This window comes from Podarcis raffonei, chromosome 10 (assembly GCF_027172205.1).
Source record: "Podarcis raffonei isolate rPodRaf1 chromosome 10, rPodRaf1.pri, whole genome shotgun sequence".
Classification (NCBI taxonomy): Eukaryota; Metazoa; Chordata; class Lepidosauria; order Squamata; family Lacertidae; genus Podarcis; species Podarcis raffonei.
The window spans coordinates 1,551,985-1,579,884 of NC_070611.1; the positions used below are offsets into that span (position 1 = coordinate 1,551,985).

Below are 27,900 nucleotides of genomic sequence, written 5' to 3' on the forward strand. Positions count from 1 at the left end.
TTATTTCCCTCTCTGGTGGGTTATGGGAGGTGTATAGGTTGGAGTAGAATTCTGCAAATTCTGAGATTATTTCTTTGGGGGAGAATGTTATGTTGCCGTCTTTTTTGGTGATGCAGTGTATTCTTGTTTTGAGTGTTTTTTTCCTACATCTATTTGCTAGTAATCTGGAGTTTTTCCCTCCGTATTCATAGAAACGTTGTTTAGAGTATAGAATGTTGATCATTGTTTTGTTGATTTCTAAGGAGTCTAGTTCTCTCCTTTTTTGTTCTATAAGTTTGAGGAGTTTTTTAGATCCTGTTTGTAGCGTGATGAGAGGACTGTGATGTCTTGTTCTATTTTGCTAATTTTTGAGGTGGTTTGTTTTTTAAGGAATGTTTTCTCTTTTATGCAAGCTCCTCTGGTGACCGCTTTCATTGCGTCCCATAGGAGGGGGGTTGTTATATTGTCTACATCGTTTTCCTCGAAGTAGTTTTGGAGGGTTTTTGTGAGACTCTCTCTAATTTGTTTGTTTGTAGTTAGGATGGGACTGAAGGACCATGATGGGGTGGTTTGTGTTCCTTCTCCTATTTTAACGATGACTTCTACTGGGGCGTGATCTGTGATTTTAATGTTACCTATGTTTGTTGATTCCACTGAGGGGATCAGACCCTGTGTGAGTAGAATGCTGTCCAGTCTGGACACTGTATCATGGCGTCCCGATTGGAATGTATGGCTGATGTCTCCCGGGTTTTGCTCACCCCAAATGTCGTAGAGACCCCTGTTTTTTAGCAATTTTAGTAATTTGTAAGAGTTCCTAGTTGTTGGAGGTTTCCTTCGGAGGAAGGTTGCCCATGGGGTTGTAGGGTGGATATCTTTCAGGGATATACCTTTCATATTTAGATTGAGGTCCCCTCCTAGGATTGCTTCCCCTTCAGAAAAGGAGAGTAATTTGTTTAGTGTCTTCTGGAAGAATTCTAATTGTTTCACGTTTGGGGCATATATGGAGCCGATTGTCAGTTTGATTTTGCCGTCTAGTGTCCCTTTAGCGAAAATGAATCTGCCTTTTTTGTCCTTGAGGACTGTTGTGGCAGTGAAGTTCAGGTCTCTACTAAGTATTATGGCTACACCACGTGCTTTCCCTGAGCCTCGTGCGACCCACTGTTGACTGAAGCGGGGGTCGCTCAGGAGTTTGCTGCCTTTGGGTGGGTTGTGTATTTCTTGTAGGAAGGTGATGTGTGGTTTCATGGTGTTTATGTATGAGGTGATGCGTTTTCTTTTGATGGGGTTTCCCAGCCCCCTCACATTTAATGTGATTGCTTTTAGGTTAGCCATCTTGCTTATCTATTATGTGGGGCGATTCCCTGCCAACCCGTTCGGGTTGTCTTGTGTCTCTCTCTTCGTGTTGTTTAAAGAACCAGTGGGGTTGCGCTGACCTAGGGTGTGGTGGGTGGGGGGCTAGTGGGATTAGAGTAAGATTTGGGTTAAAGAGTAGGGGGTAAGTTGTGGAGAGTTTCCTATATGTAGTCATATAGGTGTTTGTTTGGGGTATTTTGGGCCAACTGGCATTTAGCCGGTTGGTCCTAGGTCTCAGCTGGTGTGGAGGGCCGTGTTCAAGGGCAGGCCATCCCCCATGTTGTTTGCGATGGGGGGTGATCAGCGAGACAGTGTGAAGTGACTTTGTAACGTCGCTGTCAAGTATAAGGTTCATAAGCAATGTTGCCAATGTTTTGAGCAACATTGTTGGTGTGTTGGGGTGGGGATGTGGGTGCTGGTACGCTCTGGTGCCACCATAGTGCTGGTTGGGTATCAGATTTTAGCCTGATTGTGGGTTGTGTTATTAAGGTTGGAGTTGTTTTTCCTTAGTATGGAGTATGGGGATGTTGAAGGTGTGGGTGATGGGGAATGTGGTTGAGGTCGTCTGGACTGGTGTTGGGGTGGGGATTTCTGTGGGGGTGCGGGGCTGGGGGGGATGTTGATGGTGTTAACTAAATCTATGTTTTGGGGGGGAGAGAGGGGGAAGAATCACCAGTCCTTCAGTTTGTGGTTTTTCCCTGGTTGCTTCATTCAGCTGGGGTTGTTGTTGTTGTTGTTGTAGGGTTGTCCATCTGCGATGAATTGGTTTGGTTAATCTTGGTCTGGTTTCTTGTGTCGTATGGCCGGCGGGACGGTTCTGAGCGTGATGCTTGTCTGTATTGGTTTGCATTGTTGTGCCGCTTCTGTTGTTTCTTTTTCTTCTGTACCGTCGTCCAGTTGTTTGCTGTTGTTTCCTCGTGGTTGGGGCTGTCACTTGGTGGGTTTGTCGGTTGCCATTCTGGTGGGAGGTCGAGTTCAAGGTTCTTTAGTAGTTGCAGGGCCTCAGGTATGTTGGTAGCCATATGTTGTGTTGTATTGGTTGTTACAATGAAGCGGAAGGGGAAGCCCCATCGGTATTTGATCCCTGCTTGTTGGAGACGCTGGGTGCATGGGCGCAGGCTTTTCCTCCGGTTTAGGGTATCCTGAGATAGGTCCTGTAGGGCCAGAATGGGGGTTTCTCCATATCGAAGGTTGGTTAAGTTTCTGATGTTGTTCCATACCTCTTCCTTCTTTTTGTAGCGTGTGAAGCATACAATGATGTCTCTTGGGGGGGCGCTGGGTTTTGGCATAGGTTTTAGGGCTCTGTGAGCCCTCTCCAAGTCATCTGCCTCAAGTTTCAGGCTTGGGGTTGTGTTTTTCAGCCAGCGTATAATTAGGTCTGCTGGGCTTTTCTCCTCTGTTTTTTCAGGAAAGTTGCGGAAGCGGATGTTACAACATCTATTGCGGTCTTCAAGGTCGGCTTGCTTAATTTTCATCTCTCTGTGTTCTGCTTCCATTTGGTTTACCAGTTCGTCCAGTTTCTTGTTCACACGTGCATTCTCCTCCCGGTATTGCTCTATTATTCTTTCTTGCATTTGGTTCTTGTTCTCTAGAGCTTCCACTTTGGAGGTTAGATTGTTGATTAGTACCTGCATGGGAGCCATTGTGGCCTTCAGTGTTTCTTCTAATCGTGCTTCTAATCTTGCTTCCATTTCCCTCAGGTCTCGTTTCGTTACTGGGCGGTCATCATCTTGATGGGGAGTTACCATCTTAGCATTGTTTGCCATCTCCCTGGTTGGTGTCATCTCAGGCTCCCTAATGGTTTTGGTTTGAGGTTGGCTTGGCATCCTCTTGGAGTAGAGCGGTGGTTAGGAGTTGTGGCAGTGGTGGTTCCTGGGTATTGTTGGGTTGCTGAGCTGATCAGGTGTTGCTGGCTGGTGGCTTGTGCAGAGCGGTTGGATTAGGTGGTCATTTGTGTCACTTCTAGCCTGTGTTTTAAGAACTTCTGTAGGGCTTCTGTAGTTGCCTCAGCGGTGCCGCCAAAGCGGGGGGGGCAGGTAAGAAGATGAGTAGACTAACGGACAGACAGTTCATATAAAGGGAGGGGGTCAGCAGGTAGAGATGCAAAAGATTAGGGGGTGGGGCCAGGGGAAATATTTGTTTCGGAGGGGGTTGTATATACCCCAAAGGGGTACTGTACTGGGGTTCAGTTAAGGTGGAAGTTGGGGTTGGGAGTGGACTCAGAAGCAGAGACAGACAAATAGGCTATATGTAAAGGGTGGAGGGAGTAAAAGGAAGAAGAAGAAAGAAGAAGGGGGGAGCCGGGGGGAGAGGAGAGATTGGAGTATAAGAGAAGAGAGAGAGAGACAAAAAGAGAGTTGAAAGAGAGAGGAGAGATAGTACAGTAATATCAGCGGTAATAGATTGCAGCAATAGTTTTAGCTATAGTATGAGGGGCGCAAAGTGTGATACAGTGATATGAATGTGTGTATGTGTTTCCTTTAGGGGAAGGGGAGGGGGGAGGGAGAAAGGGAGGAGGGAGAGAAAAGGAGAGGAGGAGGGGGAATGGTGGGAAAAGGAAGGAGAAAAAAAGAGAGGGGAGAGGGAGGGAGGGTGAACTGTGGCAATGGTATGGGGGAAAGTCTTATTTTGAAAGAGGGATGGGGGGAGAGGGCTCCCCCCTCAAAAACAATCTGACGAACAGGCTAAAAAAAGGGGGGGTTGATTTTTTAAAGTAAAGGGGATAGAAAACAAAATTGGGGATGGAAAGTGAAAGGTGGGATAGAAGGAAAAAGTAAGGAGGGGTGAAGAGAGAGAGAGGGGAGAGAAAAAAGGAAGAGAAAAATAAAAGGGGAGAGTTGAGGGGGAGAGTATCAATAGCAATAGTAGTGATATGGAGAAAATTTTTGTTTTAAAAGAGAGTGGTGGTCGTAGCAGGGGGGCGAAGGATTCCCCCCTCAAGAAGAAGCTGACAATTAGAATAGAAAGGGCTCTAAAAGGGGGGGGGAATTGTGTGTGTGTGTTGTTGTTGGTTTTTTTAAAAAAAACTATTTCCCCCTAATTATTATTATTATCTTTTGTTTGTAAATAATAATAATAATTAAAATGGTACGGGTAGAAGATAAAAATGAGAATTAAAGGTTTAAAAAATGTGTTTTTGTGTGTGTATATATATATATATATAAAGTTAATTTATTTTAAAAAATGAGTAAGGTACGAAGAGGATAGGTAAAAGAGAGTGGAAAGTCTGGGGCGAAGTAGCAGTCCCAGGAAATGACCTGTGTTGTTTCAGGGCTCTTTTCTGGGTACTGCCATTTTAATTCTTAAGAGGGGAGTTTGAGGTGAAAATAAAATGAGATTTAAGTTGGGGTGTGTGTGTGGAAAAGGGTGTCTTTAAATAGTGTAGAAAAGGTAGAAACAACAATAAAAATTCAAGTAAAGGGTGGCTGCAGCAGCAGTGGCCCCTCTTTTAAAAAGAAGAATGATAAAAGTAGGTATATGGGAGGGGGATAAAAAAGATTTTAAAATTTTTTTAAAAAAAGGGAGAGAGGGGGAGGAGGAAGGGGTTAACAAAAAGGGGGTTAAAAAAAAGAGAAAGGGGGAAAAAAGGGTAGTTTCTTCCTTTCTGTGATCTCCTTTGTCATGCGGCTTTTCGCTATTTTCCTTGCCGCTGGAGCTCCGGTCGGGCTTAGCCGCGTGTTTTTTCGGAGCCTCTTTTTCCTTCCCGGTGCTCACCTACCTCTCCTCTTTTTTCCCGTCGGCAGAGATGGGGGCAGCAGCGGTAAAGTTGGGGCTCCTTTTTCTGTCTTTCTTTTTCTTCCTCTCTCCCCCTTTCTTTCTCCCTCTTTGCTTTAGCTCCACTGTTCTCCTGGTTTTGGAGCTCCTCTGGGCTGTTGGGGGGGGTCGGGTGCCTTTCTGGCTCAATCTCAGTCCTGGGGGGGGGGTGTTTTGGCTCCTTTGATAGACTCCCGGGCACCCCCGATTCCTCTCCGCTGGCGGTGCTGGCGGCAGCAGTCTTGGGAGCCCGGGAATCGGCCAGACAGCCTTTTACTCTGGCTGGCTTCAGGAGCTCTTTTCTGCTGTTGCAGCCGCTATGCTGCCTCGCCGGAAGTCTTGTGCATTATTTGTTGATGGCAAAATTTTGTATTTTTCATGAGCAAAACCCTTCTAAATTCAAGCACACCAACTCAGACATGTCATGCACAGAAGGTTGACCACAGCTGAGTGCAGCTCTCTGTCTGGAAAAGGATAGCTACCCTTGGCTTAAATCATGGTAGATTATTGTAACTGTAGTTTAAAAATAAATTATTAAAGCTTGCTGGGTGTTTTTTGTTTTTTTTTTAATGAGTGGGCCTTGTAGGTCTAAATTATAAAAACAGATGTGATGGGGAAAAAATGTTCCTCAGCTGTATCACTTCAGGCAGTATGTGGGAAAATAACTCAACTGAGTGGATGGGATCCCTGCATATGAAGAACTATCATAATCTTAATCCTGACATCCAGGGCTTTTTTTCAGCTGGAATTTGCCAGAACTCAATTCCATCACCTCTCAGGTGGGCGCCATTGCCATAATAAGAGAACAAGAGAGGCATGCATGGTGAGATCTAGAAAAATAGCGCCGCTGACATCTATGGTTCTGCGTGCTGTGAATTTGTTTTATTGGGAGTATTTGTTTTATTGGGAGTATTTGTTTTATTTATTTGTTTTATTGGGAGTCATGCAATCCCCTAGCTAAAGTCAAAAGTGATACAACCCAGGGATGGTTTTACCAATACATCTGTGTTACTTCTGGGCCTGGCATGCAAAAAATTTGCCTTATGCTTTGCCCCGGCTGTCCTCAAGTAGAGATGGGAAGGCCTGGGAAAAACCCAGAAGAACTGGGGGGAAAACAGGTTTTTTTCTGCCTCCCCCCTCCGGCTTCAAAATTTCTGGAAATTTTACATCTTTAGTCTTGCTGCAGTTGGTGTACATGTGGGTAGCAGCCCGTTTGCAGGGCAAGGAGCAACAGCCCCTCTTGGGCTTAGCTTCCAGCAGTTCCAACTGCAAGGAAGCTCATAGGGCTGGAGCACTGGCCTGAGGGGGCTGGCAATGCCCTTTTTCTACCCCGAAGTGCCATCCTCAAAGGGACAACACAAAATTATTCCCTGTGCCTTGCATTTTCCATTGTATTCTTCATATCTGCAATCCAGGCCTTAAGTGGGTTGTGAAGTTTTCCCAGTTGGTTCATATGTCAAGAGTAGTGACTGAAGAAATGTCATTTTGTAATGTTTTACTGCAATGTACTTCTAAGTTAGCCTACCTACCTTTATCAGAACATTGGGAGATTTGATCATGTTCAAGTCCCTGTATTTTTCTATAGTGCAGCTAAGATCAGTTTCTGGGGGATAATTTAGAGTGAGAAAGTAAGTGTTAAAACTTTCCCCAGCACCACTGCTCCAATTGTATTCAGGCTTGCAACTATTTTACTTTATAGTAAAACAAGGCAATGCCAAAGTATGGGGCAATATTATCACAGGGCTCACTAAGAACTTAATACCAATCTTTGAATACTTTTCTTGAAATTTTGCTATATTGCTGCTTTCTAGGAGAAGGTGGGGGAATGACAATATAAATTTAATATGTTCCATTGTAATAAAAATGAAACTTCTGGGTCACTTGGAAGTCTCAAAGGTTTTTATTACTCAAATAAAAGGCTTACATGGCTGGTTACTTGTGCAGCCCAACAGGCAGGATCCCTTGTCCTCTGGCACACCCCTCCCCCTTCTTACCTAGTATGGAGCCAGGCAGGTACATATATCAACACCCTTTGGGCAAGAAAATTTCCCTCCCAAATGAGCATTTTCTTCCTCCCCATCTCTCATATATGCTGCTACAGAAAGTACAGCAGATTTTTATGTGCTCAGCAGTTGGCCCAATAGCATATTGGTGAGAAAGCAAGAGTTGTTGCAGTGTGCGCTTTTTAGATATTTGTGCATCTGAAACAAAATATCAAAGCAATGTACTCTTTCTCCCCTGCAACTGTGGGCGAGAGCTTACCCTCCATCCACATGCACAGATGGGAGATTGAGTCTTCAGGAAGGTAGCAATTCAGTAGTTTTATGGTTTCCTAAACAGAGTTACCTCCCCAATTCTCCCCTCTCCCGTGTTGCAAATTTGGGGGCGTAAAATCATGTTCCTATTGAATGATGGCTAAAACTGGCCTTGTCTGTCAAATGTTTCAAATAGCTTGATAGCATCCGTTCATGAGTTATTCACCACCAACAGCATATAGATCAATATGGCTAACTTGACCCGACAATCCATCACCCCCTTTCCACACACGCAAACAAATCTTACTGCAGTTTATCAAAGGCAATCAACCATGCCCTGCCCGCTCTTCTCTCACTGCCAACATAAACCAGCAAAGGAACAGAAAGAACCTGCCCAAGTGAGGCTGACACAAAAACCTCACATACACCAATTTTGGGGGAAAAAAGGGGGGAAATAACATGCACATTTACCACCCCCTCTCCCCACTACCCTCTCTTTCCACCTCCCCCCCCCCATGGAATGGAATTTGTGCATATGAAGCTCACACATTCCCCAGACTCTTCTGTTTTCTTTTACTCACCACGTTATGCTTCTGCAATTCGTTCAGGCACCAGTTTGGAGTGAATTGGACAGCATTGGGTTTGGGGGTGACAGCTATGACCCCAGGTTTGAGTAGCAATTGCTCAGTTGGTGGGGTGCTGCAAAAGACTGCAAAAGTCTTGGTTTTGGGGTGATAGCTGTGACCCCAGGTTTGAGTATGTTGTAAGCCAGAAAATAGCTTATCTCCTGAGTTTACGCCAATAAAACTCAGAAATGTGAGGAGTTAGGAGTCCAATGTTTATTGCAAAGCTTACAAAAGTCGGATCATTCCACAAATCTGCAACCCCGCCCAGTGGTCCAGGCAGTGGTATTTATAAAATTTCAAACAAAGCATTTCAATTTCCACCAAACATACATCATTACCTCATTTCATGTTTAACACACATGCACAACAGGCACTGGTAATTTCTGCTGATTATGCTCTGATTCCTATCGGGTTCTATTACATTGTATTAGTGTGCATGTTGGGAACCTATATTACGTGTAGCCATTTGCACCATGTAGCAACTTATGTTCTAGCTTTGAGCTGTATCTTTGTGATTCACATGTTAGCTGTATTTCTGCCCCAATTTTGGGGGTGGGGGGCAACTTGCAAAATCATCAGTTTCATAAAGTAACAGGCAACCACAACATCTCTATTGGAAGCACTCAAGGATTTACAGGGGTACACAATATCACATTTATTGTGGCCCTTTGGGCCACTGCCACAAGTAGAATTTGCTCAATTCTATTCTGTGGTGGGGTGCTGTAAAACAGGGGTTGGCAAACTAAGGCCCGGGGGCTGGATGCAGCCCCCCAGGCTCGTAAATCTCCGTGTGCTGCGGATGCCTCGCCGTGTGGGGACTGACTTCCGCAATGCTGGCGCGGCTTCGGATTGGCTGCTCGTCCACAAGGCCGGTGAGCGTGCACAGTGCGTCCTCCTTCAGGTCCGGAGGCAGCAGCGGGACTGGCTTGCCGGATATTTATATTTTCAAAATATAGTCCGGCCCCCCACCAGGCCTGAGGGCCAGTGGACCGGCCCCCTGATGGAAAAGTTTGCTGACCCCTGCTGTAAAACGTCGTGTTTTCGCGGCAAAATTGTTGCCACACTTTGGAGTGAATTACACAATGTTAGGCCTTGGGATGATAGTTTGACCCCAGGTTTAATTAAGAATTTCTCAGCCGGTGGGACACTTCGAAACGCGCAGTTTTCGCAGCAAAAGGCTGAAAACAACTGCAGCAGTTTGGCACCGGTTTGGAGCGGATAAATAAATAAATGAATGAAAAATAAAAAGCCCGTCAAATTAAACAAATAAATAAAAGCGCCCCTCAAATTTAATAGTAAATAAATAAAGCGCCCGTCAATTTTATTACACAAATATAAATAAATTTAAATTAAATTAAATTAAAGCGCCCCTCCAATTAAAGAAGCGAATGTAAACAAGGAAACAAGGTGGCGCGACTCTCCACTTTGCGTGGCTCTACGTGGCCGGAGTTTCGGTCGCGCCGGGAAAAGGCGTCACTGGTCACGTGAGCGGCGGCGGCGAGTGCGGGGGGGCCGCCTCCTCCTCCTCCTTCTCCGGGCGCCGCCTCCGCCAGCATGGGAAGTGAGTCGGCGGGCCGGGAGGGAGCGGGCCGGGGGCCGGAGGGGGGCGTCCTGGCCGGCGGCTTCTGGTCCTGCGCGGCTGCCTCGGAGGCGGGCGGGGGAGGGAGGGGGCAGCGGCGGGGCGAGAGGAGCCCCTTCTGGGCCCCCAGCCCCCCCCCCCCCGCGCAGGGCTCCGAAGTGGAAATGCAAAAAGGGCCAAAGGGGAAACGGCAGCATTTGCTTTAACGGGGCAAGAATGAGCGCGGCAACAGTCTGGAGCCTCGTGGAGTTGGAAGGGACCCCAGGGGGCATCTAATCCAGCCCCCCCAGCCCCCGCCCCCGCAATGCAGGAATCTCAGCTAAATCATGCTTGACAGGAGGACATTTAGCCTCTGCTCAGAAATCTCCAAGGAAGAAGAGTCAACCACCACTTCTGAAAGTCTGCTCCACCGACCAACAGCTCTTGCTGCCAGAAAATTCTTCTTGATGTTTAGTCAGAATCTCTTCTTGTAACTTGAATCTATTGTTTTGGATTCTAGACTCGAGTCTGGAGCAAGAGAAAACAAGCTTGCTCCATCTTCCATGTGACAGCCCTTTAGATATTTGAAGATGCATATCATATACGATACATTGTGAAACACCCTGAGATCTATGGCTATAGGGTGGTGTACAAATTTAATAAATTATCTTCTTCATAAGCATCTCAAGTGGAAAGGAAATGTTTTAGCTCAGAAATCATTTTGAACCATCTTGCAAATTGTGATGTTAATCTTACAGATTGTGATGTTTCAATTATTTCATATTATTTATTTCTTAAAATTTATACAAGGCTTGATTCTGAACAACCTCTAAGCAGTTTACAAAAAGAATTAAATAAAATCATTGGTAAAAACAGCTGAAAATGACTAAAATATTACAAAAAATTAAAATCAGTGCTAAACTAATAACAGGTTAAAACACAACAATGTCCTACATATCTAGGTAGGCTTATATAAACAAAAATGTTTTAGCAGGCACTGAAAAGAGTACAATGAAGTCATTTGCCTGATGTTAAGAGACAGGGAGTGTCAAAGTTTTGGTGCTGCCACACTAAAAGATTGTTTCTTATAAATGCAGAACAAATACTATTATGTGGCAGCAGTAACAGTACAAGTTCTGCAGATTGAAGTGATGAAGTGGGCATATTTTGGGTCAGGTGATTTATCCGGTAAAGTGATGCCAAGTTGTTCAGGGCTTTATATGCTAACAGTAACACCTTGAACTTGGCCTGGTAGCAAACTGGCAACTAGTGGAGATCTCTGAGTTACAGGTGTTCCATGCTGATGGGGTCTCTCTCCTGTCAGCAGTAGTACTGCAATATTCTGTACTGACTGCAGCTTCCAGATCAAGCGCAAGGCAAGCCCCACATAAAGCGCCTTGCAGTAATCCAGTCTTGATGTAACCAGTGCATGAATTGCTGTGGCTGATCTTTCCTGGTCCAGGAATGATCCTACCAGTCAATGCTAGTAAAAAATGCTTCTAGCCACAGAGGCCAGTGACAAAGATGGATCCAGAAGCACACACACACCCCCCCCACTGTGAACCTGCTCCTAGGAGAGGGCAGCCCCATCCAGGGTAGACAATGGAGTACTTTCTCAATCAGATGTTTTGAACTACAACTCCCATCAGCTGATGGTAGTACAAAACAACTACAGGGCACCAGGCTGTCAAAAGCTGCTCCCCTTTGCTTAGATCAGGGGTGGGAAACTGGATCCAGCTCAGAAGACGGATGGATCCTTACCTCCCTCATCCCAACTTTGGGAGATGAGAAAGATTAGGTCACTCTTAAATCCTTTTGAGTTCAATGGGGGAGAGTTAAGTATATGCTTAATTCTCCCACTGTGACCAGCAGCCTGTTCCTGTGTGTGTTTGTTTGGAAGTAAGTTATATTGCATTCAGTTAAATGCATTCACAAATTAGCATACAAAGGATTTGAGTTTTCACTTTTTAAAAAGTGTGTAACCTAGTTTGTGGCCAAAGTTCTATTTCACTAATATATAAGATAGAGCTGATGAAAATAGGGATTCTATCCCATCCCATCCCCCCATCAAACCAGGGCATATATTTGCAGTCAGGAACATACACTAGTATGAGAAATTGAAATGTTTTCTTGGACTGGTCAAAACCTACATTCTGCTGTTTTAATATTTCTCTTCTTTAACAGTCAAATTTCTAGAAGTTATTAAGCCATTCTGTGCTGTTCTTCCGGAAATCCAGAAGCCAGAAAGAAAAGTAAGTGCACATCATGGTGTCTCTTATTTGTGCAATGTTGATTAAATGCATTTTGAATTAACACAGTGGGGTTTCTTTGAGTAAACATGCTTGAGATCATGTAGTTTCTTTAGGCTATGTACTACCTATTTAGGTTTTTCTGGCTCTTCGGAATACTGTATACAGGCCTTTAGTTTGCTTGACATTGTGACAAAGTTTGTATTTGGGGATGCAAGTTGTGTTCTTCAAAAATCTAAATGTGTAAAAATCCCTCTATGTTGAAGTGATTGTTTAGGTGCTGACATGTTCCATTGATGTAGCCCTATGTTTACTTTGGTCTAGTTACACGGAGCACAATCTAGCAAACATTGGTCACAACCAACAGAGCAGTCCCAACCCACAGGCCTCCGTACTGGAGGTGGTTGGGATGAGGTTGAGGTGTCTCTCTTCCAAACCCTACTCAGCTCTGCCAGGTAGGGAGCACTGCTCCCAAACAGATACAATACCCCTGCTCTAGCCAGGGTGGGGAGAGAAGCCACTCTGTGGGCACAAGCTACAGGGTCCTGAGCTGGACTTGCTGTTGTCCCGTGACTACAATGGGCTTCTTCCGAGCCTCTTCACTGTGCCATTTTGGGACCTGGTATGTCAAAGAAGCATTTATTCCTGTTCTCACATTCCACTTTCATTGGCATGAGTGGCAGGACTGTGGATGCCCCCCTGGCTCTGTCACACCATCAAGCCTCATCATAGCTGACTTGATGGTTTTAATTACAGCTGAGAGTAGCCCCATTGAACTTAATGGGCACGACTTCTGAGTAGATATGCCTACCTAGATTGCAGTGCCTCGCCCAATGAGTCCAGTGGAATAAGCATTTTACTTTTCCCCTTAAGTAAGAACTTAAGGGTCAGATGTATTGTTGTTGTACAACAGGACGTGCAAACCGTTAGTGCTTCCTGTTCCTTTGCCACTTTGGAAGGACAGACATTGTCTCTCCTCAGGATTGGAGATATGCAAGTTAGCTCCCATGTCAGAGCTTGTACATACCTTCTGGACTGGTGAAATGTGAATACTGTATACCCCTGATAGCATAGCCTTGTAATCAAGCCCATGGAGCTTACTAAGCCACAGAACATATGGACCTACCTCTTGGGGGCTGGCAGAGGACAGATGGAGAGCTGTGTCCTTCTGTGCTGGACAGACATATGGAGGGACTACCCTGGTTACTTGCATGCTAGTTTCTAAATACAAGTCTGCCTTAAATTGCCAGTTAGGGCTGCTTTATTGTATGTTCGCTATACTATTGGCCTGCCCGTTATACTATTGGCCTGCCAGACTTCTCTTTTTCCCTTTTTCTTTGTTTTTCATTGTGTTCTGCAGATTCAGTTCAGAGAAAAGGTTTTATGGACAGCTATCACCCTCTTCATTTTTCTAGTATGCTGCCAGGTAAGTATCAATGTGGTAATAACTGGCACACACGGCTGGAGACAGTAAGGGTTATTGCCATGCAGAAAAAAAGTCCCAGAAGTAAAGCACCCTCTTAGAAACAACCAACAATTCACATTTTAAAAGAAAAGAAAAAAGCTCAGTGAATTATTCACACAAAGAATTATGATATTGGCTTGAAAATAACCTGGGGCTTTTAACATTCTTTCTGTTGGGGCTGTTTCAGGTCACAATCCTGTATCCTCTTACTTGGGAGTAAGTCCTATTAAGCTCACCTGAGTAGACATGTATAGGTTTACATTGTTTTCAAGCTTTAACCAGCAACCATATGCTTGAGAAAGTCTTGAAGTAAACTGCTGATTATTGCAGTATTATATTTGTCTGTGCTCAACAAATGGATGATGGGTGGGGGTGTGGGGGGAGGGGATTCCCTCATTTATATATTTTAAGTGTAATGTTGCTATGAATCTTGCAGATACCATTGTTTGGAATAATGTCCTCCGACTCCGCAGATCCTTTCTACTGGATGAGAGTCATTCTCGCATCAAACAGAGGTCAGGGTCCTAATCATCTCTCCTGCTGTCTTTTCTCTGGCTTTGGTTTACCGTCTGGAGATGGCTCATGGTGCACATACCGTATTTTTCCATGTATTGGATGAGGTTTTCTGACTCAAAAATCATGTCAAAAAGCCAGGGTCGTCCAATACACGGATAGTGGCATGGTGGGGGGGGGGGGGGGAGAGAAGCGGTGCGCCACCAGCCAGCTCTTTGGCAGGAGCGCAAATTCACCCGATGCTGCTGCACATGGGAAGCGCTCCCTGGATTGTTTCCCACACGTGGCGGCATCGGGGGAGGTTGCGCTCCTGCAAACCGGATGGCTGGAGGGAGCGCAACTTCCCCCGCTGCCACTTCCCATGGGAAACGATCTAGGGAGTGTTTCCTGTCTGCGGCTGCGTGGGGGGAGAGGCTCAACAACTTTGGGCCATCTCCCCTCATTTTCTTAAAATTTAGTCCTCCATAATGGGGGGGTCCCTTATACAAGGGGGCGTCTTATAGATGGAGAAGTATGGTAGTTGGGGTCACATTAATGAGAATGTGCAATTGACAAGTGCTCTTTTTATCTTGAAATTACAATTTGCATTGGTCTTTGGTACTGAGAAGCTAAATAGTAAGTTTTGTTAGAGTTTGGAAAGTACTTGATGGGTTTCAAAATTACTGTATTTTGGTATGTGAATAATTTTTACCTATATTTTGCAAAATGTTTTTCTCCCTATCACTGCAGATCTCTTGGATACATGGTCAGCAGCTAATTTTACTTGGAAGACCACATGCTATAGCGCGTGCACACACAGAGTGCTTTTTTCTAAAAAAATGTTCAGGGGTTTTCTCATTTTCCTACTCATTTTGAAATGCTGCCCCTCAATGAGGCCAAACTTAGATTTACAAAATGTTTAGGGGTATGTGTACCCCTGTGTCCCCCCAGGAAAAAGCACAGTGTGTACGTATGTATGTATGTATACCATCAGTGCAGGTCTCTTGGAGACAGGGTCAGCAGCTAGTTTTACTTGGAAGACCACTTGGGGGGGGACATTCTCTTTTCTCTGTTTCTCCAAGTGGGCTCTTGCAAATCCAGTAGCCAATGAAGCCACCTGCTGAACCTGTCAACTGGGTGTGTGGATGTGACTTATATTTCTGAAAGTGCCACATCTGACTCCCATTTCTTGTGTAAGATTTCTGATTTTAACTATGTAGTGCAGAGCAAGGAATTCTCAAAATGAGGCCATGGAGAGAAAGAGATTATCCAGCCCATTCCAGATAATACGAGCCATGCTAAAGACACTGTACAGTTGAATCTTGATATTGTCTAGGAGACCTGGAGGGAAGGTATTTATTTCTAATTTGTACTAAATTAGTGTGCTCTCTTGTGCCTTTAAGAGCAGCTAATGTTGTTTGTGGAAATACTCTTCCACCCTCAATACTGTATAATACTGCAAGCACTCTGGATGCAGTGTTTAAAGCCCAGCATTATGGTTAGGTATGTGACCAATTAGATTTGAAAGACAATGCTAGTGGGGAAATATGCAGTGAACTGAGACTTTGGAGTATTTAAGGAATTGTAAGAAGTCTTTGTATTAGTTTACCCTATTGTGAAGAGTATCTTCTCCTTTGCAGGCACCTTGATGGAGCTAGGCATCTCTCCCATTGTGACATCTGGTTTAATTATGCAGCTACTGGCTGGAGCCAAGATCATTGAAGTTGGTGACACACCAAAAGACAGAGCCCTTTTCAATGGCGCTCAGAAGTGTGAGTATTGATATCTTTGCCATAATGGAAACTTCCTCTTTTCATAGCTAATGCTCTATTGAATTGTAGTAACCATTTTGATGAATTTGTTGTTGTTTGCTTTATTTATATGTGATTGTGTCTGATAGTATAGTGATTGTAATGTTTGTTGATTTCAGTGCTTTTGTGATTATTTTGAGCCGCTTTGCATTCAACATTTATTGTTGGAAAAGCAGAATAGACAGTTTAAATCAAAATCAAATCAAACTTTACTTATGTCTGTTAGGTCATACAAGCAGGGAATACCTGCCTCTTTTGTTGTTGTTTCAGTGTTTGGAATGATAATTACTATTGGGCAAGCAATTGTGTATGTCATGACTGGGATGTATGGAGATCCTGCAGAAATGGGGGCTGGAATTTGTCTCCTAATTATAATTCAGGTACGCCTTCTGAATACTCTAAGTATAGTTAATAATTCTTTGTAACTGGTTCTTATTGTTAATTTTAATATTTCTTGTAAACCACTTAGAGCTTTTATTACAATGAAGTGGTATATAAATTTTGTTAAATAAAAAAATATTTTTTCATTATTAAAAATAAATTCAAATCAACTATAGGTCCCTCAATCAGTATACTAATAAAGGGAAACAAAACTTCCTTAAAAGTTCTAATTTATTTTGTACCTTCTCTCAGATCACTCACCAAGGTGCTGTACCAGCTAGATAATATTCTATAATTATTTTCTTTGTGCTATTAAGGGGATTTGACCAAGACATATGTAAAAACAAAATGTCAAATATTTTCAGATATAAGATCTTTTTAAAAAAAAAACAACAACTACTTGCACTTCCCAATGAACAACCAGGAGTCAATTAACTATCTTTATTTTTGATAATACACCATTCTTTGTTTTGACAGTGCTTATTAGCGCCTCTGATTTTGGTACTATTCTTGTTGGTGAGATTTTCTTTCAAGCATCTATGCTATGAATTGCAGCATACATTTTAGTGATGATTCCAGAGGTTTTTGTTACTTCCTTTACTCAACTGGAATGACAGAAGGAGGAACTGCAACTCTGATAGCAAATGTGGCCCACTTTTGAACAACGCAAATCAGATATTAAACCACTTTTGTGGATCTTTTGGTGTTTTTCACCCACAGTTGTTTGTTGCTGGCTTGATAGTGCTGCTACTAGATGAGCTCTTGCAGAAAGGTTATGGCTTGGGCTCTGGGATTTCCCTCTTTATTGCTACCAACATCTGTGAAACCATTGTCTGGAAGGCTTTCAGTCCTACAACTATTAACACTGGCAGAGGTATAGTACACTTTGAAAATCTGACCTTTTGACCAAATGCATGCTTGTCAGCTGCTTTCTTTAGGTTAATATAGTGAGTGGCCATGGATGTCGGAGTGGATGAGATCTGCTGATGGGGAACTAAATGAAGACATGGCATAGTGAAGGCACAAGCTTTGCACCAAATGAACTTTTATAAGATGTGATATTATAATAATCTCTTCATAACCACAAACAGCGAAATGTCCCAGATCACTGGCTCCCAGTTGGTGGCCTGCGGACCCCAGGGGGTCCATGTAACACACCCAGGAGGTCTGTGGCACATACCCACCCAGCTGCCCAGGACACCCCGTTTTGGGGTACTGTGTTCTCGCACAGGTTGCCTGACACATGCAGGAGCCCAGAAGATGCGTGACCCAGTTTTGCTCTGGGACATGTTGGAGGATATGGTGGCACCATGCACATAACAAAAACTACCACAGAGATACCAACATTTTTAAAAGTAGGGGGTCCATGGCTTGGCTTTTGAAAAGTGAGGTCCCCAGCACTTAGCTAATTGGGAAGTGCTGTCTTAGGTCACTGTGCATGCTTTATTTTCTGCTGCAAAAGGATAAGGAGGCAGCAGGTTTTTGATTATTATTTTTTGCAGGGCGGGAGGCAAAATTGATCTGGGTTTCTTAACAGACTCTGGCAGACTCGCTGTCCAGAAGGCTGTCTCATTGTGCTAGCCATGTCATCACATCATGTCAGAGCAGAAGGTTGCTATGCATGTGTGGTGAGGCCTCCTACCAAAGTGAAACTTCTGGAGCTTCCCAGAGTCTGGAACAAAATTCCTTTTGTGATTTATGATCTGTTCATTTATGTAATATATGCTGAATGGAAATACTGTGGCACAGTTGCTGTTTTCTGATGAAAGAATAATCCCGTAGTTGGGGTATCTTGGTTGCTGTGCCAAAAGTCTGCCTGGAAATCTGCAGTACAGAAATGTTAACTTTATTTGTTTTAGCCTCTCCAGCTTCAGCTGCAGAGTCGCGGCCTACCTGTAGAGAAGCAGTGCCCTTTTTGTGCTGAGAGGTTAGCATCTAGCATAACTTTTAAATCCAAAGGGGCAATCCTATCATCACTTGTGCCTAGGTAAGTCCCGCTGACCTCAGTGGGAATCATAAACAATTAATTCAATGCAGGATTGCAACCCAGATTCTGTAACTGTTCCCTCTCTCTGAGCGAGTTTCTCCCTTCTGATTTCTGAATTTTTTATTTCCTTGGATTTGCTTCTGCTACTGTGCCACACTATTTCATCTTCTGCTTATCTGCATTTTCTCTCTAACACTTCTGTTTTCCAGACAACTGATAGCTGAGGGACACTATTTTTGTTACTGGAAGGAGGGGGGATATTCCATTCTTGCACACCAAGAGGTTTACTTCTGGTGTGTGCAAAAGGAAGAGTTATCTGAGCTCAGAGAAGCCCTGAGTCACTCTTCTGAGCATGCCTCCTAATTAGGCAGTCACGTAAATGAGCAAATTGCACCCAGTGCTTAGATGCAGCAGAGTTATTTACCCCTGTTGGAGGTTGACTGGAAGAAGGCAACACCAGAAAAGTGAATTATGCAGAAGAGACTTAATTAACGGAGGCATTGTTAGTGGGTGGTTCCCTGGACTGGATGGAAGCAAGGCTGCCTGCTCTTGATGGGGTTGCACTCCCTCTGAAGGAGCAGGTACACAGGTTGGGGGCACTCTTGGATTCTCTGCAGTCACTTGAGGCTCAGGTGACCTCAGTGGCCCGGAGTGCCTTCCGTCAGCTTTGGTTGGTGGTCCAGCTATGCCCCTATCTGGACAGGGATAGCCTAACTTCTGTTTTCTGTACTCTGGTAACCTCTTGGTTAGATTACTGCACAGTGTTATATGTGGTGCTGCCTGTGAGGACAGTTTAGAAATGTCAGCTGGTGTGGAATTTGGCAGCCAGGTTGCTCACAGGTACAAGAGAGGTTCGGCATATTACACTGATCCTGGCCCGACTGCAGTTGCTGCCAATTAGTTTCTGGGCCTAATTCAAAGTGCTGGTTTTGACCTATAAAGCCACAAATGGCTGAGGACTGCAATACCTCAAGGACTGCTTCTCCCCATATGAACTGACCCAAACCCTGTAATCATTATCTGGGGCCCTTCTTTGTATGCCTCCTCCTTGAGAGGTCCAGAGGGTGGCAACATGGGAACGGGCCTTCTCTGCAGTGGCTGCCCATCTATGGAACGTCTCTTTAGGCGCCAGGCAAAAGCATACCTCTTCTCTCAGGCCTTCAGCTAATTAAACAATCTATGGTCTTTTAAAGAGGGGGCCATATATATATTGCAAACTGCCCTGTGATCCTCAGATGAAGGGCTTTATAGAAATGTAATAAATATTATTATTTTTAAATGCATCACCCTAATAATTCTTTTGGGGCAAATATTTTGTAAATTATGACTTTACACTATCACAATTCAGACATTGTTAATTTGCTTATTAATCTGAGCTCTCAACAATCTTTTTGGTCACAAAAACAAGCTAGGAAGTCTTCCATTAGTCATGTTTCCCATTTTGATTGAATTATAAATTATGGGGAATAAATTTGGAATAGGCTAGAATATTACACTATCATTTGAAGTTTGCTTAATACCTTACCTTTACTTGGAGCTCTTAATCACAGCTTCCTGGCTCAGAGGAAACAGGAAGCTAGAATTAATGGGAAACTTCCTGGGAATTTTTTGCTTGGCCAAAGTGAGGAGCCAAAAGGCTGCATGCATGGCCAGACATCTTGTTCATACCTCAGCTAAGTAAGTCAAGATACAGTTGTCCAAATCTAGTCATGAGTTGTTGTAACTTTTTGGATTACAACACCCAAATTCTATAAAACAAAAGCATGATGTTCTGCATTAAAAAACAGAAATGTGTTGTAATGTTTGAGGTTTTTGTAATACCTGCAGAAGTTCAACACAATTTATTTTATTTGTATGCAGTCCTTTTTAGCATTCTGTTCCTTGTAAGATTTCATTCCTTGCAGTTTTTTCTCTGTGTTAATTCCATTTCCATCTTTTATTAAAAATAATCTTGTTTATCACCTGGTGAAATTTATCACCAGGCTTGTACTGTCTATATCTCACAGGGGTTACTGTTTATTATTTTTGGTACACACAGGAACTGAATTTGAAGGTGCCGTCATTGCGTTGTTCCACCTTTTGGCTACACGAACCGACAAAGTCCGTGCTTTACGGGAGGCTTTCTACCGCCAGAACTTGCCTAATCTTATGAATCTGATTGCTACAGTATTTGTGTTTGCTGTAGTTATATATTTTCAGGTAGGTGAAGTCTTCTGCGTACATCTTACTACAGAACTATTATTTTTCCCTCACAGAAGGAATCGTGGTCTAAGCATCCTAAACAGCCCTAAAGGATCTGTGAATAGCTCACCAGGCACCAGAACGTTCACTGTAGCATTTGTGTCAGGAGGAAGGCCACATTTCAACTTTGCAAACAACTTTTGTTAGGATAATTTTTATTCTAAATTAGTTTGAGAAAATACAGTGGTTAAGTACTTAATTTGTTCCGGAGGTCCGTTCTTAACCTGAAACTGTTCTTAACCTGAAGCACTACTTTAGCTAATGGGGCCTCCTGCTGCTGCTGCGCCGCCGGAGCCCGATTTCTGTTCTCATCCTAAAGCGAAGTTCTTAATGTGAGGTAATATTTCTGGGTTAGTGGAGTCTGTAACCTGAAGCGTATGTAACCCGAGGTACCACTGCAATAAATTTATCTGGCATAAAATAAACAAGACTGTGTTCTTTTGGGTAAAATGAACAAATGCTGCAATCCTTTCCAGCAGCCAAGGCCCCTATGAGGCTGCAACACTGCCTGGGTGTTTCTGCAAGGCTGTGCTCTCACACTGCTCTGTGGCATTGCAGGCTAGCCTACTGTTGCTTCTCCTCCCATCTCTCTCCCACTTTTCTAGTATTCCAATTCCTGCTGTTTCCTCAGGCAGTAAGCCTTATGAAACATATTAAACAAATTTGCAGATGACACCAAACTGGGAGGGGTGGCTAACACCCCAGAGGACAGGATCACACTTCAAAACGACCTTGACAGATTAGAGAACTGGGCCAAAACAAACAAGATGAATTTTAACAGGGAGAAATGTAAAGTATTGCACGTGGGCAAAAAAAATGAGAGGCACAAATACAAGATGGGTGACACCTGGCTTGAGAGCAGTACATGTGAAAAGGATCTAGGAGTCTTGGTTGACCACAAACTTGACATGAGCCAACAGTGTGACGCGGCAGCTAAAAAAGCCAATGCAATTCTGGGCTGCATCAATAGGAGTATAGCATCTAGATCAAGGGAAGTAATAGTGCCACTGTATTCTGCTCTGGTCAGACCTCACCTGGAGTACTGTGTCCAGTTCTGGGCACCACAGTTCAAGAAGGACACTGACAAACTGGAACGTGTCCAGAGGAGGGCAACCAAAATGGTCAAAGGTCTGGAAATGATGCCTTATGAGGAACGGCTAAGGGAGCTGGGCATGTTTAGCCTGGAGAAGAGGAGGTTAAGGGGTGATATGATAGCCATGTTCAAATATATAAAAGGATGTCACATAGAGGAGGGAGAAAGGTTGTTTTCTGCTGCTCCAGAGAAGCGGACACGGAGCAATGGATCCAAATTGCAGGAAAGAAGATTCCACCTAAACATTCGGAAGAACTTCCTGACAGTAAGAGCTGTTCGACAGTGGAATTTGCTGCCAAGGAGTGTGGTGGAGTCTCCTTCTTTGGAGGTCTTTAAGCAGAGGCTTGACAACCATATGTCAGGAGTGCTCTGATGGTGTTTCCTGCTTGGCAGGGGGTTGGACTCGATGGCCCTTGTGGTCTCTTCCAACTCTATGATTCTATGATTCTGGAACACTTCCGACAGATGGCATCTCTGAATCGACACTTGGCACGGGAATGGTTGCCTCCGCAGCCGGCACATTCTGATTGGCCCTTGGACTTCTGTTGGAACTTCCTGCGCTCCCGCTTTGTCTGGTGCACGTCATCGTCTTCACTGGAGGATGCCTCATCACTGCTGGCCTCTTCATGATGCACTGGAACTGGCTTCCTAGCAAGACACGGGTTGATGGCCTTGCGGATCTCCTGGGCAGAGCGTTCGGCAGCTTCCGAGGCCACGACCTCCTCAGTGGCCTTCTGCAGCGTGAGGTCTGGCTTGGTGAGGAGACGCCGTTGCAGACGGATGTCCCGGACCCCGCAGACGATTCGATCCATCAGGGCATCGTCTAAGTCTTGGAACTTGCAGTGTATTGAAGCCTGTCAGAGGGCGGTGGTGTAGTTGTTGATTGACTCCCCCTCTGCCTGGTTCCGGTGGTAAAACGCATGGCGGGCAGCAATCTTGGACGGCTTTGGTGCGTAGTGGTTGCGGAGCTTCTCTTGGATCGTGTCCCACGGTGTTGCCTGGACTGCTTCAGGCGCAACCAATGCTCGCGCCGTCTCAAACACCTCAGGCCCACAGAGGCTGAGGAATAGGCCCCGCTTCCGCTCCTTTGATACTTCTGTCAGCTCGTTGGCTTGGAGGTAGCAGTCGAACCGAGCGAGGTAGGAGTCCCATGATTCAGAGGCTGGCGCAAACGGCGGTAGAGGCACAAGTGAAGCCATGATTCCAATCGACTATATGGAAATGGCTGAGATGACTGGCAGAATCCGAGACCAGGGAGAAGAGTTGGTGGAAGAAGATTGGAGGAAATTTAAAATTTATTTACAGAAGCAGTGTAAAATGTATGAATGTTGATGACATTGAAATGAAATGAAGGGGTTTTAGTGACGAGAGTAAAAGTTTGAAATTATAAATTTGGGAGGTAGGATACTTAAGGACAAAGTGGTAGGATATGAATTTGCTGAACCAACTGTCAAAAAGGGATACAAAAAAGGGAGACGTGAGGAAGTCAGGAAAATAAGTTAATCAATGTTGAATAATTAGAAAAGAGTGATTTGTGTTTTTTCTTATTTTACTTTTGTGTGTTGACTGGTGTTTTTTTTTCTTCTTTTCTTTTTTAGGTTAATTGTTTGTATTTTATGTATTGTGAAATCTTGGTTTTGTGCTTTTATTGTCCTTTGTTTGGTGATGTCTCTCCTTATTGTTAAACTTAATAAAATATTATTATAAAAAAAAAAAAAGAAGAAGAAGGCATGATTCCGATGCCGGCGTGGAGGGCAATGGATGGAACACCGTGTTCTAGCCAGAACAGTCAGCTCTGAATTGGTTCTGTTCAGTGATTTCGCTCAGTGATTCAGCTCTGCTCAGAGGGTGACCGCATCTGGCTGTGCTCTGATGTCCATCGATCCCATCCTCGTCTCCAGTGTTAAGTTGTGGGCGAACATATCAGACGACACAGCGATTCTTCAAACAGCTCTTGTTTATTCAGAGGCCAGAACAGAACTGAACTGAAGGGCTCAGTCAGCCTGCTTATATAGAGCTCCAGAACAACGTAACTGTAGCAACTTTCTAAAACTATCCAATCACTGAATGTCACTTTCGATCCTTCATTTGCATACAAGCTATCCAATCACTGAACGTCACTTTCGATCCTTCATTTGCATAACTACAGTATCCCCCTGCTGGCCCAGGGTGAGAACTTCAGTACATAACAGTTGATATATCTATTTATAAGGATCTTCAAGTGCTGCAACTCTTCATTCTACCCTGAGACATTTTTGAAAATTGGATACTGAATTTAGTACTCTATTTCCTGGACAATTAAGTGGTAATTCTTATGGATATATTGTTTCTGACTCTTTCTTAAGGTAGATATTTGTTATATATGAATATCAACATAGAATTTGGGTTTTATGTTAAACTGCATATGTGTATAAAGTAAACAGGTCAAAAGAAGGGGGTGTAGTGGGAAAGCACAGAAACTGTTACTGTTTACTGAGAACTTACATGGAATGGTCTTGAAACTGATAAGGTGGTGGTGAAAACTGGCTGTTTTGAGAACAACGGAAAGACGAAAATATGACAATGATTAAACAGTCAGAGTTGAGTTTGGGCAGAAGGGCCCAAGTACAGGACCCAGGGGATAAATTTCAATTTGAATAGGTGAATCTTTTTTCTGAATTGAAAAAAGAATTTATGAGAGAGATGAAGGAAATTATGGCTAAAATAACAGATGAGTTTACAACCTGAATGGATCGAAGCATTAAAAGGGTAACAGAATCAATTGAACTAATAGAGTCTTGGACAGGGAGAACTGAGGAAGGGGGTGTTCCTAGGCAAAAGTTGGAGAGGAAGCCTGAAAACTGGGGAAAATTATTGATATGAAAAAACTACAAAAGGGTAGATTTGGAATACCTTCAGATGTCTTCTAAAAGTCAGATAGTTATTTCCTTGGCATCTGATAGGAGGGCGTTCCACAGGGCGGGCACTACCACCGAGAAGGCCCTCTGCCTGGTTCCCTGTAACCTCACTTCTCGCAGCGAGGGAACCATCAGAAGGCCCTCGGCGCTGGACCTCAGTGTCCGGGCGGAACGATGGGGTGGAGACGCTCCTTCAGGTACACTGCGCCGAGGCTGTTGAGGGCTTTAAAGATCAGCACCAACACTTTCATTTGGAGTGGTGTTACAGTAGTTAACACCGGTGACTGTTTTCTTTTGGATACTGTAGCTTTGCTTTGTAACTGTCTCTAAAATAGAGTGCAGCTTGATTTGACCCAGATGATGGTTTGAAGGTTCATGACCCACTCCTAAGTGCTAAAGCTAAGCAGGTTTGGCCCTGTTGGATGGGAGGCTGCTCTGAACTCCTTGTATAATTATAAAATGTGTCGGTGTTGGAAATAACAGAATTGTGTGATGGCTAGCTTTGTTGCTAGATTCTGAAAATGTGAGGAACCCCCTGCTGAAGCAAACCACAAGGTTCCATCTAGTCCATGTTGCTTCCATGCACCCCAGTAACATCTGGCTACAGAGTGTGAAGATGACACTCTTCCTTCATTGTGTGTTCTCTGGTGTCTAGCTTTCATTAATCTTTCTAATCTCCCTTTAAAGCCATCTGAGCCACTGGGTATCAGACATCCTGTGGAAGTCAGTTTCGTAAAAGTTAAATATGCTTTGTGTGAATGAGTACTTCCTCTTTGTGTGTCTGAACCTACTGCTGATCCATTTCATTTGAAGTTCCACTGTTTACTAGGAGAATGCAGAGGGAGAGGAGGGTCCGGATCTGAAGAGCTGTTGTCAGTATACTGGGTGCTTGGGCATACCTAGTGGGACTTGATTTAAAACAGAAGTGGGGTCTGGTGCCATGCCACAAACAACTTTTGAGAACTTTCCTTTATTCAAAAGCTGGTTCTGATTGAGATTGAGCATGGGGAAAGAGGCATGGGGCAGGCAGAAGAGTCCTTGTATGTAGCGGCTGAGCTGGGAGGATTCTTGATTATGACAGTGCAAAAGGGCAGAAAGAAAGGAGAGGCACAATTGTGCATCTAGAGAAGCAAGAGAGCTTAAGAAAAGACAGCGGAGATTTGAAATGTGGAGTGGTCTGGATGGGGAAGGGATGGAGGACTCAGACAAGGAGTATGGAGGGTGAAAGAGTGGCCACAGAGAAGTTCTGCTCATGACAATTAATTGCAGAGCAGAGGAATTGTATATTGCTATGAAAAAACTAGGCAAAACCTTTGCTTCTGGCATCTAGACTTCAATGTGCAGGCATGACCTGATAAATCCTTGGACTCAGGATCACAGATGGCCAGTTCTGGTTAATTGTAACAGAAATGCAAATAATCCAGTCCAAAGTTCCAAGCCACTTAACAATTTCTGTGACTTCTTAGTGAATGCATTTCTGATTTTCTTATAGCTTAGTGATTAACTTTTCTTTTTTCCTCCCCAAGGGATTTCGTGTTGATCTCCCAATCAAGTCTGCTCGATATCGCGGACAATACAGTAGCTATCCTATCAAACTCTTTTACACCTCCAACATTCCCATCATTCTTCAGTCTGCCTTAGTTTCCAACCTCTATGTTATTTCTCAAATGCTGTCTGTGCGGTTCAGTGGCAACTTCTTGGTAAACTTACTTGGGCAGTGGGCGGTAAGTATTCACCCATTCCTAGAATGCTGCCTTTACAAGTAGCAGTAAGTTAGCTTTTGATCTGCAAAGGGCACTCATGTTGCTGGTGTGTTTACTGTTTCCTCTCCAGGACGTCACTGGTGGTGGTCCAGCACGTGCCTACCCTGTTGGAGGCCTCTGCTATTACCTCTCGCCTCCAGAATCCATGGGTGCTATATTTGAGGATCCTGTCCATGTAATTGTTTATATCATATTTATGTTGGGTTCCTGTGCATTTTTCTCCAAGACGTGGATTGAAGTGTCAGGATCATCTGCAAAAGATGTAGGTATTTTTCATGACTGTTCTCTAAACCTTTGCTGCTGTTCTTCGCACAAGGCTAGTTTCTAATTATCAGAACACTGCAGCCACCTGATACACATGTGTTTCTGCAGGTTGCCAAGCAACTGAAAGAACAGCAAATGGTGATGAGAGGCCACAGGGATACATCCATGGTTCATGAATTAAACAGGTAAGAGTTGCTGTGAATTTCCAGTTTACCCACTAAGGAGTAAGATCATGGAACCCAACAGGTCTTGCTTCTGAGTAAGCATGTTTAAGCTTGGACTATATGTTGGGGGCAGAACACAGATGCATTCCAGCTCAATCCTGCTGCCTCTCTACCTGCCCCTTGTTGCTGCAGTCACAATCATAAAGAAATATTGGACTTTGTGGGTAGAAATGATTCAAACTCAGGCTGTTATTAACTAGTCTACAGCTTTTTCAGCCTCTCTGGTGAATCAAGAGGTGTTTTTATTTTCATGAGTCTAGTTTAACTTAATGGGGGTTAGGATTGAAGCCATAATGACTTACCTGTGCAGAAGAATGAGTTCAGCCTGCTAGGCCCACATTAAAAGTGATTTCCTCCCACAGGTACATCCCCACAGCAGCTGCATTTGGAGGCTTGTGCATCGGCGCCCTCTCTGTCTTAGCGGACTTCCTTGGTGCCATTGGCTCAGGCACTGGCATTCTACTTGCTGTCACCATTATTTATCAATATTTTGAGATATTTGTCAAAGAACAGGCAGAGGTTGGAGGGGTGGGTGCTTTATTTTTCTAAATGTTGAGATACCATGTGACGTGTAAGAAAGGAACTCCTGTATTTTGATGACATGCAGTCTTTTATTCCAGTAATGCCAGTCCCGCCCTCACCCCCGTTCCAAGTGCTACTTGCCATATTTCTCATAATAGGTATTGCACAATGCCTGTGTGCAGCTTCTATTCCAGCTGCCTTAAGAATAAAGAGTTTACATGGGTTAAAAATACAAAAAAAACTCCATTGTTGCCTGTGATGCTGGAAAATAGTGCATCTGCCTTCCTGTGGAAATAGTCAAAAGATGCCCATTTTGCTAGTAGAGAACACTTTGGACACTCCATCACAAGGCTTGAATGTAGCTGCACACACTGGCAAAAGGGAACCACAACAATAGAGTTCCATGTGGCCACATGTGAGAATCCCTGAGCTTTTTAAAAAAAGTACATGCAATTTCCCCCCTGAAATATATATTTACATGAATTCCTTTTGATATACAACTTAAAGAAATGTGACCTGTTGCATACCCCAACTCTCCTGGTGTGTGGTCAGTGTCTGATGCCTTTGCCATGTTCCCTTGCAAGCACCATGCTTTGAAGCCAGGAGGGTGTGTGTGAGAATTTTAACCATCGCACTTGCAAATTTGGGATCTGTGAAGTCACATGGGAGGAGTAAGGTTGGAAGTCCTTATCCAAGATTCCCAGCAGCCAGTAGCAGCCTTCTAAGTGCTGCTTTGCCTTATTATAGACCCATGTGTTCTTTGAAGCAGGGGGAATCGATACTGTTGAAACTTCTCCCCTTCTTCTTCCAAAGCCCTAGGTCTTAAAGCAGAGGAAATTAACAAGTCATGCTGAAAAAGAAATCATTGTGCTTCTTGGCAGCAGTGTAAGCAGTGTAAACAGACAATAAACTTATTTAATTAAAATGTTGCTTTATATGTTGTGTAAGATGCTTTACTTACTAGACTTTCAACTCTCCCATTAAACT

At 43.9% G+C, this 27,900-nt stretch overlaps 2 protein-coding genes across 4 annotated transcripts in view; both read left to right on the forward strand.

The window, feature by feature from the left end:
• The first annotated feature begins 9,468 nt into the window (after positions 1-9,468).
• On the forward strand, positions 9,469-27,842 carry SEC61A2 (SEC61 translocon subunit alpha 2). Of its 3 annotated transcripts, XM_053405687.1 has the most exons (12): positions 9,469-9,527; positions 11,709-11,776; positions 13,134-13,199; positions 13,675-13,753; positions 15,371-15,502; positions 15,812-15,921; positions 16,643-16,796; positions 19,948-20,108; positions 25,667-25,864; positions 25,974-26,165; positions 26,276-26,352; positions 26,754-27,842. In XM_053405687.1, the coding sequence occupies exons 1-12, from the start codon at positions 9,521-9,523 to the stop codon at positions 26,938-26,940; spliced, it is 1,431 nt and encodes a 476-aa protein (XP_053261662.1). In that variant the 5' UTR covers positions 9,469-9,520; the 3' UTR covers positions 26,941-27,842. The 3 variants fall into 3 exon arrangements, with proteins under 3 accessions (XP_053261662.1, XP_053261666.1, XP_053261665.1); XM_053405691.1 differs by lacking the exons at positions 9,469-9,527; positions 11,709-11,776 and having other exon boundaries at positions 13,185-13,199; positions 14,951-15,502; XM_053405690.1 differs by lacking the exons at positions 9,469-9,527; positions 11,709-11,776; positions 13,134-13,199 and having other exon boundaries at positions 13,675-15,082.
• The window catches only part of CDC123 (cell division cycle 123), a 105,654-nt gene continuing 87,339 nt past the window's right edge, over positions 9,586-27,900 (forward strand). Inside the window, exon 1 of the mRNA XM_053405694.1 lies at positions 9,586-9,589. The gene's annotated coding sequence lies outside the window, so the exon portion shown is untranslated. The remainder of the gene's footprint in view (positions 9,590-27,900) is intronic.